Source organism: Melozone crissalis, unplaced genomic scaffold (genome assembly GCF_028551555.1).
Source record: "Melozone crissalis strain CALT ecotype California unplaced genomic scaffold, PUWL_Pcris_2 ptg000018l_1, whole genome shotgun sequence".
Lineage (NCBI taxonomy): Eukaryota > Metazoa > Chordata > Aves > Passeriformes > Passerellidae > Melozone > Melozone crissalis.
Genome location: NW_026535796.1, coordinates 42301565 through 42317663, shown reverse-complemented (window position 1 = coordinate 42317663; position 16099 = coordinate 42301565). Strand labels below are relative to the sequence as shown.

General features: G+C 41.4%; 1 protein-coding gene across 2 annotated transcripts in view; it reads left to right on the top strand.

Annotated features, from left to right (window-relative positions):
* Positions 1-12162, top strand: part of SYNE3 (spectrin repeat containing nuclear envelope family member 3) — a 56238-nt gene extending 44076 nt beyond the window's left edge. For both annotated transcript variants that reach the window (XM_054276105.1, XM_054276104.1), the window contains one exon: positions 10475-12162. In XM_054276105.1, coding sequence (XP_054132080.1) covers positions 10475-10675 — 201 coding nt within the window. In that variant the 3' untranslated portion in view covers positions 10676-12162. The remainder of the gene's footprint in view (positions 1-10474) is intronic.
* The last annotated feature ends 3937 nt before the right edge of the window (positions 12163-16099 follow it).

The window sequence follows — 16099 nt, the reverse complement described above, 5'->3', positions numbered from 1 at the left end:
TACTGACCAGTTTTAAGGCAGTTCTCACACCTTCCTCAATGGTTTTGGCTGCAGTTCAGCCTTGCTGAAGACCCCCAAAAACTTTCTGTTCTTGCCTGTCTGGCTCAACATTAATTGTTTCAGCCAGTAAGGTCACCAGAATTTTTCAGGCTGGAAAAACAGTATGACATTTTAATACTTGGTGTAGAGGCAGCCAAAACATTTAGTAGTGCTTCTTTTCCCTAGAAGAGGCTCACAGGGATATTCCAGAAGACTGACCAGGGAATTCTCTGATTTCATGTTGTTTGATTGGTAAAATTGTTTGTAGGGAAAGCAAAACAAAAGCTTTAGGCATAAGCATGTCTCCAGTACAGTTAGATGCCATTTTTAATTTATCTGCCTCATGTGCCTTGGGGTACATGGTATTTATTCACCCTTACATTCTCCAAATTAGACTAAAGTCTTCAGTTAATTTTCAGAGATACTGGCTTAACATTATGGCAGGCAGCAAACATTTGTCAATTAGGCCTACAGCAAGAGCACAAAAAAACCCCCATTCTCTGAGTTTTTAATAGCTACTGAACACAAAGAGAAACAGCTCAGGGTGGAAAGGACTGAAGAACTGAAATACCTCATAAGCATGAGGGAAATGGCTCCCATTGCACTAACAATTGATTTGCAGTTTCCCTTCAGCCAGTACAGATGTTGCTGTAACTTCTACCCTGCTCACTTCAGTGAGATTTCACTGACCTCAGGGCTTTTATTCTCTGTTTAAACAGTAATACTACAACAAGAATCCAAGTGCTGGAAGCAGAAGTGTCTTTTTTTATTTCATTCAGGTTTTATGAGGATGTGAGACAGTGTTGCCATAAGACTTTTTAGCACCACTTAAGAGAGCCAGAAAATAATGCTGATCCCTTTTGGGTGTATCACTGTTTGGCCTAAGAAAAGAGGAAAACCAAGCCAACTGCAGAATTCTAGGCTATGCAGTTTACTTTGAATTCAGATTTAGCACCTAAAATGTGGCTGGAAAGAAATGAAAGAAAGATTAAGCAAAATATTTTTGTGTGCATGAATATCTTTTCAAAGCTATGGTAAAGGAAGCCAACTGCCTTGAAGGGAATGGTATCTGCAGGAAGTTGGTATCTCAGGAGTTGGTATCTGCAGGAAGTGCAGATGGCTGCATCACTGTGCTTGCAATAACCAGTGAGTTTGCATAAAATAGGCTCAGGTTATCTCTAATTTGTCAGCTCCCTCATGCTCTTGAGTCACACAAAATCAGCAGAAGTGGCAGAAGTTGAGGTATTTTTGGGAGTGCTCTCTGCTTTTTGCAGCACGAGGTCCCCAGTGACTCTGCTTGTCTCTCCTGCTGGAGCTGTCAATATTTTGCAGCAGCAGAGATCAACATGGAGAAGGGGAAGACCCAGCTAGAACCATTCTCATTTGACTGCCTTCTGATTTGATTCCATTTCTAGCCTACATGGCCAAATGTTGGGCAAAATAGAGCCTGCTCCATGCATAGTAATGTGCTTTTTCTCCTGATCATTCATCCATTGCTGAGGACATGCCCCTGCCACTGGTGCCCTTAGGAGCAGAACAACCTAATGATTGTGATGTGAGTGACTTCTTGTTGATTAACAAAAAGCAGTTGCAGGAAATTGCACTGGCTGCAGTGAATTTTTAGCAGGTGCCAGTGACAGCCAATGTAGATGGATATTTCTGCAGGGTACCTAGCACACTCAAGAACATAATCAAGCAAGTGCTCAATAACAACTATGATAAATGTTACTTTCAAAGGTTGACTCCCAGCTACCTGAAAATATTCCATGAGCATTCTTAGCATAAATGGAAAGTAGAAGGTTCATTATTTACGGGTCTAGGTAGCACTGTTCGATTTATTTTCTCAAGTTCTCAGAGTAATTACTTCCTTGCTAAACAAACGATCTGGCTTTATTGTTTGTACAAACTAAATAATTAGAATTCATTACATCAGTGGTCAGCTAATTGCTTCCTTTGAGATTCTGCTAAGAGTAATCTCCTGTAACATACAGGCAGAGGAACATGTAATTTAATCTTATTTAGAGACACCATTGATCTGGAGTCAATCAAATTAATGCAGTCATTCAGGAAACTGCAAAGCAAGAGCTGCCACAGCTTGCCAGGAAGAAAACAGTGCTGTGCTCTGCTCTGCCCAAGTGCAGATATGATGGGAGTTCCTCATGGCAGAAAAGCTCAGCATTCTGTGGTACTGGTGCCTCTCTACTGAAAGTGTTTTCCTCAGGTCTTGCTAGGTGTTACACCCTTGAAATATTCTGTACAATTACAGTCTTAGTAAAATGAAAAAGACTTACTAAAAGGTATCTTTTCCTCACTTTTCAATACCTCTTTTATAGGTAAAGATAATATCTGTAATATCTGTCCAATTTTTTTTCCATCACTATGCCTATAAGCCTGTGCTTAACTGTTTTAGGAATTATACCATGACCCAAACACAGGACAAAGGGCACCTTAGCATTAAAAATTAGCATATAGACTTATTTTCTTCCTTCAGTGATATTTGCTCAGAAAGAAAACCTAGTCAAAAAAAAAAAAACAAAAAACCACCTCCAGGAAAGTCCTATCTGCCCATTTCTAACTCAGACCCACTGTTAAATATGCTGAGCCAGGGGCAGCATCTCCTTCATTTTCCAGCAGGCTCACAAGCTTCCCTTCACATTACTGCACCTGGGAGACTCCCTGCCTGTGTGCTCTTATTTCTGGAGGTTTCATGTCATTTTCCAATTTACACTGCAGTGCCCCCAAATGTTAGATAGCTGGGGCTCTTTGTTTGTTGTTTATCTGGTCCTGCCAACCTGTGCCTTGCCAGTGCTCTGCCTGCAGCAGTGCTGGTGCAAGAGGTGCCATCCTGCTTCCCAGGACACCTGGTTCTTTCTTTCCTTTCATGCTCATGTGATGTTAGTTAGGTGGTTGGTGCTCCCTGCTTTATGTGAAGAGATCTGTCTTTTAGCTGCAGATTTTCACCAAGGACATAGCTTAGAATGATTTTCTCAGCAGATATAATTTCATGTCCTAACTGAAAGGTAAGGACAGAGAGAGATTTGTTGAGCAATAGCAGAATGCAACCAATTTTCAGTATACACCTGAAAAAACAGGTTTTTAACACAGCTGTAAAAGGCACTGTAAGAAAAATACTTCTAATCATTACCTCTAATTTTTATTCCTATTATTTATTTAACAGTAAGCCATTGCATTTTTGAAGTATTTAAATAAAGTGCAAATATAATTAAATTATGTATAGTGACTGCTGAAGTTTAAGAAAAATTTGATCTTATCTTGAGAGAAGTCACTTGAGAGAAGTCACTGGCAAAGCAGCTGGATACATACATTATTGACATAATAAACCAGCTTTTTGATGTCAATAATTTCTTCTGCAAGTTCCACAACATTTTGTCTTTCTTTCAGTTTCTATTCTTTCTATGCTTATTTTAATTAGTTTATTTCAACTTGCAAGGATGAGTGGAAGTTGGAAATTGGGAAAAGTTGTTTTACTTGCCTGTCTTCTTGAATATAGAAGACTAAGGTCTTTTTCTGCTTGCTTAGGTCTGGAGAATTATAGAAATCAGTGCTACTTTAACATATCAGTCTGTAGCTCTTGTCCTGTGATATGCTGGAAACATGTCATGCTGTATGTGCACACAGAAGCTAACCTTTATAAATCCATTTGTGTCACAGTAGCATATGGCACAGTGCTTGGTTCTAAGTGACTTTGCAGCAGAAATTCTGAAATACCCACCATATGTGGCTGCTGAAACCTCAGATACGAACTGCTGGCTTGTTTTCTGCTTCTTTTAAATGAAGCCTCCATGGAAGATTCTAGATTATCCCCCAGCCATGGTGAGGTACTCCAGAATCTGCCCTAAGGAAGCAAACAGTCTTTAATTTGCCTGTACACTTACCTATGTACATGCATATGCTTATGCATTTCAGAATTGAAAGGAACATTAAGGTTGCAAAGTCAAGGAGTCTGAAGGTGGAAAATGTCAGAGCTAAAATTGCTCCTGTGGCTGCAGTTAACCTCTCTTCAGCATTCTGGTTCATTCTGGTAGCTCTTTATGCAAAGGAAAATGATAAGCACAGGGATCAGTGGGGTCCCAGCCCCCCCCCAGTTATTCCTCACTGCTGGTTGCGTACCCTGGGCAGTGTTTGCTTGTAGGAAAATACAGCTCTGAACTCAGAGTCTCACTGTCCTTCTGCAGAGGCCACGTAACCTCCAATCAACAGAGGCTGATCTTAGTTCCTGATGTGGCTTATGGGATTGTGCCTTGCCCAGGAGCATGTTGGATGCTCAATTCTGTGGTGACAGTAGTATCCAACTCCCCTAAATTATTTCCTTCTTGAGAAGGCCAGAGGTGATTTTCATTGTGTTGTTTATCTTGGAGAGGGACATTCATGGCTCTGAGTTGAGAACTGATGGGAAGCCCAGCTCCAAACGATCTCACACTGAGGTAAAAAAACCCAATTTCCTTTGGTTTGAGAGAGCAGCCTGTGATCCCCCTGGAACTGATCTCTTGTTGTCAATAACCTGCCTCTGTGAGTGACAACTGAGGAAGTACCCAGCGGGATCTCAAGTGGCAGAAGCACAGGGCCTCTGAGAGACATAATGCCACTGATCAGGGCAGCTGCTTCACCAAAACAAGTGGTGCTGCTTAATACTCCTGTCCAGACATACTCCATCTCCAGGGTGAAAAATTCCTTTCAGTATGGCAGCTGTTCTTTCAGCCTTCCTGGCAGCTCTAGTTATTCTCAGAGGAAAAATGAAGTGGTAGAATCCTTACCTGTGTAGGTGATCCTTTCCAAGGCCTAGCTATTCTTCCTGTTAGGAAGTTCTTCCTCTGTCCCTTTTGCTGTAGTTTAAGCACAAGATGTTGTGACCTTCCCACTGTGGAGGTAGGCCTGGATTCATCCTGCCTAGGCATTTAATTTAGGGTTTCACATCATCACAATTTTTTCTGAGAGCATAGATGATGGTTGACTCTCCGTCTCCTGTAGAATGAACCAGGAGCCAGGTTCAAAGCTAACAAAAATTATTTGTTCTTCATGCCAGCTGGATCTCCTTGCTAAAGAACATTGAGGACTCTGTGTAGTTTGTGTGGGTTTAAGGGGAAACTGGACAAGTATCTGGAAGAAAGATTCCCTGAATGTTAAACAGATGAGCAAGTCCTGTCAGGCTCAGGAAACTGCCTAAATTGAAAGTAGCTGGAGGCTGAGAATATTAAGGAGAAATTATTTATGCTTGCCTTACTACCCATGCATCTGTGCCAGCTGCTGTAGAACAGAGGATACCTGGGCTGGGTACAGCCCTGGCAGGAAGTGGAATGGGTGCTGGTGTCTGTGTGTCATGCCTGTAGGACACTAAGGCACTGGTCTCTTTATCCCTAGGTAGGGCAGGAGTTTTCAGGCAGCAGGAAATACTCTGAGGTAAGAGGAATAAATCCAGACTCAATATTTTCTCTCTCCTGGATGACTGACTCAGTGGTGCAGGTATGATTTTTGTCAGGCATGCTGGTGACATACAAGCAGCAGCAAAACTCTGCTAATGAGGCTGGTATGAGATGCTATATTGCTCTGCTCTCTCAAATAGCCAGATTAACTGTGTGTTTTCTTATATCCTGGAATGTGGTCAATAGCAAACCAGGGGGGCACTGATTTTTAGCAAAACACTTCAGCAACTTACACAAGAATATACTGTAGCAAGTTCTAAAGTGCTTTTCTGCTGTTTCCCATCCAAGTGATTTTCCACGGTGCGCTTGGCCGGGAGTTATTAACTGCAAACAGATTGAGCTGCTGAGCACTCCCTGATCCAAACCCATGCTTGTCACTCAAACGCCCCAGCATGAATCAAGTACAAATGTGAATTTTCACAGCCAGTGCAGTTCATTTGGAGCAAGCATCCATTTAGCATTACACAAAACACAGCCGTCCACCCCTTGACAGTCCTTGCTTGTCCTGGTGTTTTGAGGGAGAAGAGGGAGGACATTTACTCCTGTTGGTGAACTTGAAAAGTATATTTTCCTTTTAAATGCCAACCTATTCCTTTTCCATATGTGTTTCAGAAATATCTCTGACACTTTGGCTCAATACCCAGGTACTCCAACTGTTATTCTAAGATGGTGGAAATTAAAATTCTGTTGACTTCACTGGAGCTTTGCCAGTTTTTCTCAGAGGAAGATTTGATTTCAGAATATTTAGTGGAGTCTATATCTGACACATGCACTGCAGGCACTGTGGGTGCTGGGTGGCAGCTGTACTGATGCCAGTAGCTGGAGTGATTGGGAAAGTGAAATTCCACTGTGTAGCAAGGGCTGTGGTTCCAACCTTCTCATCTTTCTCATCAACAACCTTCCATCTCATATGGAAATGATATATTCAAACTGTCTCTTGCAAAGGTAGAACTGTGTTAGGCTGTCCTTTTCTAACCCTGAGTGATGTGCTGAATGGTTTGAAGTGTATCCTGACTCCAGGACCCTGAGCACTTTGAGTCCAGCAGAGCAGAGGTTTGTGCCTTGGCTTCCTGAATTTCCTGTTGGGGCCATGGTCTCAGGTCACTACATCCTGAAAGCAACTCTTTTTCACATCACAGATCTCAAAGAATATCTTGACGTAGCAAAATTGAAGTGCTATTTTTTTCATCCTCTGAGAGGGAGGCAGAGCCTCAAATTTTCCATGCTTTTTCCAAATGTATCATCTTTTCTATTAAAATTTACTGTGTCTCCTTCAATTTTCTTTTATCCTTTAACACCTCTCATAGTTTCACAAAAAAAAAAAAAAAAAACCCATAAAAAACGCCCACAAAAACCACAAAAAAAAAAAATCATTGTTCCAGCAAGCACAAAGCAATGGAACTAATGTAGGTTTCATGTCACAACAACTTGGGCATATAACTAATGAATCCATTTGTAAGATACCTGCTGACCTCCACAGACAAGTAGTTCCTGATCCTGACTTTATTTGGTTGTTCCTGTGCATAATCCCACTGCAGACACTGAAATTAATGATAAATCTCCTGTGGATTTCAGTGTGTGCAGGTTGAGGCCCTCATTTATTAAGGGTTTATCATTGCAAATTTACTGAAAACACCAAACCCTCACAGCTCCTGTGGGCCTCATTTTCAGTCCTGCAGAGGCATTATAATACTATGTTTGCTATAGCTGAGTCATTCCCATGACAACAAATGGAGTCTAAAATACAACATTCCGACCTTGCTGTGTGATCAAACAAAACAGAGAAACTGGGCATTGAAGACAAAAGTTCATTGAACACAAATACCTATAAACCCAGCAAGCAGGTGGGAGAGAAGCAGCAGATAAGGGCAAAATACTTCCCCTTCTCTGAAGTTCTGCCCCAAGATAACTCTCTCTGCACAGATTTTTCTAATGCTAGGAGCTGCTGTGGTTAGCTTGAGTATCCTCCTCTGCAGAAAGCTCAGAGGAGAGCGAATGAGAGCTTGTTAATAAATCCATTTTGCATTAATTCTTTCTGGAGGATGAGCTGTGAAAAGCAATACTATTTTACAGCTTCTTCCAGTGTATCTAAGAGCACTTTGAGAAATGATGAGATTGAAGTGTTATTTTGGTTATTAATAGTTTTTGCTGTAGAAATCAAGGCAGAGTCAGTGAACTGCTCTGAAGCAAATGCTGGATTGGTAGAAGAATCAGGGTAGGAAAAACAGTGGCTAACTGGCAGTGTGGTCATCACAGGAAAGCAGAGACAGGCCTGAGTGACCATAAGATATCTGCTGCCTGGGCTGTGGCAGGAACAGAGACAAGGCACAACTGGAAATGCTCACATTTCCCACCAGTTCACAGGCAGAAAGATGTAACAGGGAAGAGAAGTGTTGCAGCTGGCCTGGCAATGAAGGAACAGTTTCAGATTGAAGTAGCTTTCAAAACAAATTCTAAAGGATTGACAGCAGTAAAACAGAAGTTGTAGGTGTTGCTAGGAAGACTGGTGGTCCTCACAACTGTCAGTGAGAGGTAGATTGATTTCTAAGTCCCAGTTTGAGTTTGTGAGAGCATTTTTGAGGATTCCAGTTGGAATGAAGTATTGAACTCTCAGGATCCTTCCCTGTAACATCAGCATTAAGACTTACTGTGCCTTAGTGGTAGGACAAAGAGCATGGTTCGAATTGTCCCAGTGCAGAATTAACTCAAATTACATCTTCCACTGACAGAACTCCAGCTGTTAATATCTACAAACAAGCTTGTTCATGCATTCTGGAACCTGGCAAGAGTCTTTTTCCTTATAGATGGGGCACTCTGATAAATCTATTTGTCATATTGCTACATATTATGGATGCAATGAAGAATGAAGAATGAGAAATCTTTGTCAATGAAAACAGAACTGTGGATGACAGTGCACTGATTTACACTGAACACACCAAGAAGAGGCTGATCCATTGTATTGCAGAGACAAGCCCAGAGAGCTCCAGCCAATTGTTGGGGCTGCTGCTCTTGTGCACAATAGATTTAGCATTGAGTGTAAACACAGAAGACCCTCCAGGTTTTGTTCAGCCCTTAGGTAGATGATATCCAGGGGATGAGAGGGATTTCAGGTCTGGACTAGAGAAGGAAAAGTCTCATTAGTATAGCTATTTATGCCTTGTACTCTGAGAACAGGTCACAGTAGGAGCAGGTGATATCTGTGAAGCAGCCAGGTTGGTGAAGCTTTGATTTCAAGGTAAATAATCACTGTACCCAGGGAACTTGCCCAGTGGTGCTCAAAGTCAGTCCCACTCACACCCTGGCATGTAGACTTTATCCACTGACAGTTCCAGTGCCCAGGGACCTGAGTTTTCCCTGAGTTGGCCTCAGGGAACAAATTACAGCCCAGGTACTGTGGGCCAGAAATGATAGAGCAAGCAGCTGTTGCTCTGCTGCCTCTACATCTGCCTGACACAATAATTAAATCTCAGCAGCCATTCAATATAATGGAAGCAAACCAACTACAACAGAAGGACTTTGCAGCACACCTGTCTCATGATGTGTAACTGCAGCTGTGTATTTACCTTTGTAATTAATTCTGTAGGCATTTATATGGAGTTACAAGGGACTGAGTAATTTAGAAAGCAGTGGAAGAGATCATTAAAAAAAGTGAAAGGCATAATTACTTTCTTCTACCATCAATCTCCTCCATATCTTCTTTGCTGATGTTTCCCATGGATAGTTTATGTTCATTATATTACCTTCTTATCAAAATGATCTCAAATTTCATTTCCAGGTTGGGAAAAAGGTAATGGTGCTATAGTGGGACAAAGGCATTGCCTGTTAAACACCCCACAGTGAGCAGAAGCCCTAATTTTGCTGTGGGACTGACATTGCCTGTGACTTGAACACAATAAATTAATTTTCTTTTGTGGAAAGTGTGGGCCTACTCCAGTGGATGTTCTGTGCTGACATTTATGATGTAGGCTGGTACCTAATGTAGCTGATTAAGAACTGTATTTATGTTCATTGCATAAATCCTAGTTTGATAAAATAAGTGGGTTATTGAGCCCTTTTTATCAGATTTCTTTTCAAGAGAGTTGATTTTTTTCTTTTCGGAAACTCACACAGTTCAGCTCATTGGCAGGAGTTACCCAGGAATCTTGCCAGTGGAAATCTCCCTTCTTAATTAATCTTTTCTGAATTCTGTAGACATAGATATATTCTCTCCTGGTCATGCTAAACCAGGTTACATTTATGAGATTAACTGACCTAGTCTAGGTTTGCACCAGTACAGAGCAAGGTGTAATGGGACTCCTTTATGTGTGTCCCCAAGGGCTGCACAGAAATAGGTGTGCCCATAGTGTCTCCTTCACTATGAATGTTGTGTTTCTCTCATTGTTTTGCATCACATAAAGTTTTAAGTTAGGTCTGGTAAGGTATAAGGCATACTGAGGCAGGCTGCCCTGTGGGGCCCTTTTTCTGACCTCCAGTCTTGCAGACCCCAAAGCCAGTGCATGGTGCTGCAGGGCAGATGACTTGGGGTTGGATGAGCTGCAAATGAAGTTCCTTTGTGCTGATGGAGAGCAGAAGCTGCTCCTCTCTTCCAGGCACCAGCACTGTCATTGTACTGACTGGAGAGCAGCAAACACAGACCTTCTGTGCTGTATGGTGGCTGTGAGGGGACCACTCTGCACCTTGGGTGTGAGCATGTGTGACCACCACTTGGGAAAATGGGCTTGGAAGCAATTCTAGAAAATTTCTAGAAAGTCAGCAGTGTTTTCCTTCTAGAAAACAACAGTTTCCAGCAGGGAATTATTGAAAATATTGAAATATTCTTCTAAAAGACACAATTTAACTTCAGTCACCTTTCGGCGTGCCCAGCACCCAGGCTGGGTCCTAGGCTGAGGACAACAGGAGCTGTTCTGACCTTCTCCCTGGCAGTTTGATGTGTTTGAAGTAGACCTCCCCAGCAATGTCTTTTCCTGAGCTGCTCTTTGCTTTGTGTTTCCCAGGAGCGCTCTGGAGGCCCGTGCTCGTTCCTGCATCGCGTGCGCCGGGCCGCTCTTCCCCTGCAGCTGCTGCTGCTGCTGCTGCTGCTCCTGGCCTTCCTGCTGCCCCTGGCAGAGAGAGAGAGCCACAGCTGCACCCTGGCCAACAACTTTGCTCGCTCCTTCAAGCTGATGCTGAGATACGAGGGCCCCCCTCCAACGTAACCGCTGGCACGGCACCAGGTGACGGCGGAAGGGCAGAACTCTGGTTTTAACTGCAGCTCACGTAGGTTTTTAGGGCTTCTAACAAATGCCAACGGGATGCATCACATAATGCAACTTAAGTTTAATCCCTTTAATCAGGTATTTGAGTAAAATTAATATTTTTACAATTTTTTTATTATTGTAATTATGTATATAGAGATTGTTTATGTGTATGTATGTATATATATATAAATGCATATCTGTGGTCAAACTAGCAACCACCATCCACTCATCCACTGTTTAAAGATAATTCTGCAATGTTTCTGCCATCTTTCAGCAAGGAAAAAACTGAAGGATGGTGTTGTGGGATTTTCTGGGTGATTTTTAACATCAGATTTTGGTTTACAACTGAAGTCAGAGCAAGTATGAGAACATGTGGTCATGCACCAGAGTGTAAACTGGAGACACAGTAGAATCATGGGTGGTTGACATTCAGCCCAAGGAAGATTTGGACTTTTCTCTTTGGAATCTTGAGCTGATTTTTCAGTATCTGGATACAGGGATTGCAGAAGCTAATAGAAATGTTTCTACTGACTTCAGTAGGAGTGGGAGTGGACCTCCTCTTGTTCTTATTTTTTACAAGATTTCTTTTCCAATTACTGTATTTTCCAGCCCACCTGAATCAGGAGAGGTGGAATACAGTGGGAAGAAAGCTGGAAAAAAAAAGAATATATTTTTTTAGCATCTCTCTATCAGGAGAACTTTTAAAATCAGATCATAATTTTCTGAACAAATTTATGAGCACTGAACAAAACCTTGTATCACCAATCTTGTGTATAACAAAGAGTAGGGTTTTTCTTAGATTTTTGTGTTTGTGGGGTTTTATGGTTTGGTTTGTTGGGTTTTTTACTTTATAAAGAGGCATTTAACAACGGATTATAAAGCCTGAACAGTGGGATGCAGCCTGGCTCAGTGTCAGTAAAGCAAAAGTTGGAAGTACTTTGATAATACCACCCTGGAAAGAAGATTCCTACCTAGGATTCTTTTGTATTAATGGTTTATTGAAATTGTGTAAACTGATTGTATCAACAACAGTCAAGCATAGATTTCTGTGTAATCTAAACTCAAAAATTATGGCAACTTATCATTTATTTACCTAAGCCTATGTCTGATTTATCAAATTTTTGAATGTACATTATACATTGCCTTTAATGTAAAAACAGTTCTCACTTCAGAGGGATGAAGCCATTCTTAGTGGTGTTTTACCTAATTGACTCCTGGGAGAAAAGGTATTTTCTAAAAATTTATGCCATTTCTGAGAGCTGTCCCTTATTGTCTCATGGTTTTAGCTACAGTAGTAATCATGAAAAAATTAACATAAGAAACAGTTACTTTCCCTCTCCTGGCTTTGTTGCAGGAGAAATTTCTCTTCTGTGTATCAGTATGGGGTACTTGGTGTGATTTTCTGCATAAGGTCTAAAATAATATTGCAGCTGACAGACTGAAGGAGGCAGTCCTATTAGGAAGGCACTAATTTCACAAAATCATTAAAGTTCTGTTCAAGAAGCAAACTTTTGTAGAATCAGGAGACATAACAGCATGGAGCTCAGTTTGGGCACAGGATTAGGAGAGCAGGCAGTGTGAAATAGGAGCAGTAAAACATAGAGGGGAGAGGTGTCCATCAAGTTGTAAAGCCTTAGAAAAGGAGTCACAATTAACACACAGGACAAGTGCACAGGCTCTGTGGAGGAAAAAAAATCTCAGAATCCTTTTGGCTCCCCTTCCCTTCATATTACCAATATGTAATACTACATATTAAACAGCTTTTCTTCAGTTTTCAAGGGTTAAAATGGGGTGAGTAACAGGGCTTCTACCAGTGTTCTGAGGAGACTCTCCCACCACCAGGACTCTGTCACTGTGTTCCTAATGTTTGTGACTATACTGGGTTTGCTAGAGTTGGATTAAAATGCCAAAAGTCTGCTAAAAATATAAAGAGTGGAAATTAAAGGAGAGACAGCAGGGATGGTGCAGGTATCACTCAAAGGGCAAGGGGAGCATGGAGCAGAGCTGAGCTGATGTGGGTTAAATCCGGGCTGTCAGGAGGCAGCAGAAGAGCTCTCAGAGCAGGCAGAAGGGACTGGAAGCAGAAAGGTGAGCAGAGTCCATGTATGCTGAGCAGTAAGACATTCAGTTTGGGAAGTGAAGGAAGGCCTGTGATTTCTTTCCTGAAGGAGCCAGATGGAGGGGAGCTATTATTTGTCAGAGAATGGGGCATATTAATTCCTTCCTTGCAGCCATTCTTTCTGGTGGCTCCCTCCTCCTGACATCCTCCTGCTCTCCTGATTAGCAGTGCAAGTGCCATGCACATTCCTCTAAAAATTGCTGCCAGCCCTGGGGGAAGAAACCCCTGTGGCTGCCCAGCAGGGAGTTAATCATCACACACATCTCCAGTCAAATTAAATCTTCCTTTAGAAAAGAACTGTGGGGGAAGAGGGGCAGTGACAAAACCTGCTCTGTGTGGTTGTGGATGTGTGTAGGTGTGCACACACCTTTCTGTGATGTAGCTACATTGCAGTTCTCTGGGTTTTGCTGAGCTGATCCAGGTGATGAAAGTAAAATACCAGTGAGAAAGTAAAAATAATGAGGAAAAATAAAGCTGCAAATGGAAGTCAGTAGGGAGATGGAAATTTTTTTTTCTATGAAAGCACAAAATCTCACATCAGATTTCTTTCTGCCAAGCCCTTCTGATCTGGGTGATTTGTATGGGTTCACAAATGCATTTGACACCATGGGAGTGTGTAACAGGGAGAAAAAAATTCTGCACAGAAGATCTTACAAGAACAACTGCGTCATCACCTTGATGTTTCAGTGTGGTGGCAGGTTTAAAAAAAATAACCAAACAACTAAATTAGAAACACACTTTTGCTTCTGGATTTGCAATCAGTTTATTCTGTAAGTCCCCTGTCTTGGAAAGTTTTGCTTTAAATCTCAGTCAATCCATTCTCATTAACTTAAATAATCTGAATATCTCACAGAAGTGATGAATATTTCTACTTCTTTGCAATGAAAACTATCCAAAGCACGGGACTTTAATGTTCATATCACTGAAAACAATTTAAGTCTTCCATAATGTCATTTACCTCACCTGTTCAAGGCAGGTGTGAGATTTTTCTGGCAAAGAAAGAAAGAAGAAAATTACAAAAGCTTGATGAGATGTAAATACAAAATTTACTTTTGTTTTCATTCTCTTGTGGGTTTTTTATTTCTGAAAAGCTTGCAATACTGATTCCTGGAAGTGTGTGTAAATATTAATCAAGTCAGTAATTGGAATAATGAGTCCAGCTTCCAGGAAACTGTACAAAGATTAGATTCCTCAAAACACAAATTAAATCCAAAGGATTTAGTTTTTAAGGACTGGTTTCCAAACCAGTCCTTAAAGTCTTGAGCACAGTTCCTCATCTTTGCTCACAGATGATTTGGTGGTGATATGCTCACTTTTGTGCCTGTAAAATCCCCAGCTCATCCATCTCTGACATCCAGATGTAACTGAGATGTGTTACAGCTCAGGTTCAGACTGGGGCCACTGCCTTAAGCCTTCCCTTGCCAAAGCCTGGGATGCACAGAGCCCTGGATGTGTCTGCAGCTGAGGACTTTCACTGTTTTGCCCCAATGCAGTTGCAGCCGCAGTCAAAGGGTGCTAAAAGCCTCTGAAACACATGGAGTATGTCTGGGGTTGTGAGTGGTGTGTGCAGCTGGCCTGCACTCCCTGCAGACCCCCAACCTGTTCACAGAACTCCTGCCTGCACTGTGGCATCCAGGAGCTGCTGGACCACAGTAATGACCCTGAGGTGCAAAATCCTGCACTCCACTGCCCATGCAGTACAGCAAGGCATTACCCAAAGGCACACTCCAAACCCCACCTCTGGCATGGGAGCAAGGCTCATTTGTAAACTGTAATTGATTCTGAAGCCTGATGCTTTCCAGAGAGTTTTGGCAGCAATACATTGAGGTAGAAAATTGCTATTGTGCCCCATGTCTATTTTATCAGCCCTTTCTCTCATTCCAGCCAGCAATTTAAATGATATTAAATATTATTTATATATGCCCTCTCCAAAAATGCCTGTATGAAAAACATCTTCAGTTTTAAGTACATACATTAGAAATGTTGTATTCCTCTGCTAACACTCAATCTCCAGAGCAGTCATGATTTCTACCAAGTGCTACTTTATTTGTGCTGACTGACAACTTAGAAGACTCAAATATTTGAGGCTGTAAAGAAAGCTATATACTAACTAATTAAACCACCTAGTGATCACTGAATAACTTGGACAGCTTTTAGAAATGCTCTATGCTTCTCCTTAATCCTTTTGTTGGAGTATTTGTGGACCTTGGAGAGAAGAAATGTCTCCAAAAATTGGCCATTCCTAGACAGACAGATGGTGATCTCTGCACATCAGAAGAAACAGTATTTTCTCTTTAGCTGCTCTAGACCTCAGGAGTTTGCTGCATCTGATGTCCTTTTCAATATTAAATAGGGAATGTTTTACTTTGATGTATGTGCATTCACATCTCATTAGCACTAAAGAGATTTGAAGAGTGAATTCATGTACAATAATTCTTTTAACTTGTGTTGACACAAGAGAGTACATTTCCTCTTTTCTTTAGGGAAAAAACCAACCAAAACTGCTGTGACAGATTCCCAGATCAAACAAAGCCTTTTGGAATAACTGAATATTACAGACTGAAACTAAATTATCCACCATAGGAAACTGGAAAAATAGTTTTGCCTTTCAAGAAATGCTGGTATAAAACCCCCAATAAACATGTCTTTGCCAGGCATCATAGATATCTCTCAAGTCATAGGTTATGTACCCAGCTGGCTGTAAGAGCTGCTTTTGGAGAGTTCACTACCCCATGGTCAGCATCATTTGCTAGGGTGCAGCTGAAAACACATTTGTCCAGAGAACCTACACCAACTTCTTCCAGAATTGCTGGGGGCTATTGAGGATGTTCTTAGCAGCTCCCAGCCACTGACCTGCTCTGAGCCATTACAAATTTATTGCATTAATTTATCTGTCAGAGGTTGGCAACTCTCAGAAACCAGCTTATTAAAATACTAAAGATAATATTTCTGGTGCAGGCAACATGATTCATTGAGAAATCAGTCTTGTTACTTTTACTATACCTAAAAAAAGATATCTATTGGCTATACTGGAATATAAACAAGTTAGTTGTAGATGTTGGGTAAGTGCAGGATGTTTTAGGCACGAGGCATTTTGACTTGTACATGTCCATTTAAGAATTTTGGGATCATGTTGCACTTGTTAAATGGAAAAACAAAACAAAGATTCTTGAATAAAAAAACCCACAAAACCAACAAAACCCCCAAACAAACAAACAAACCACCAAACAGAACACCCCTCGCCCCCAACCAGAAAAAAGTAG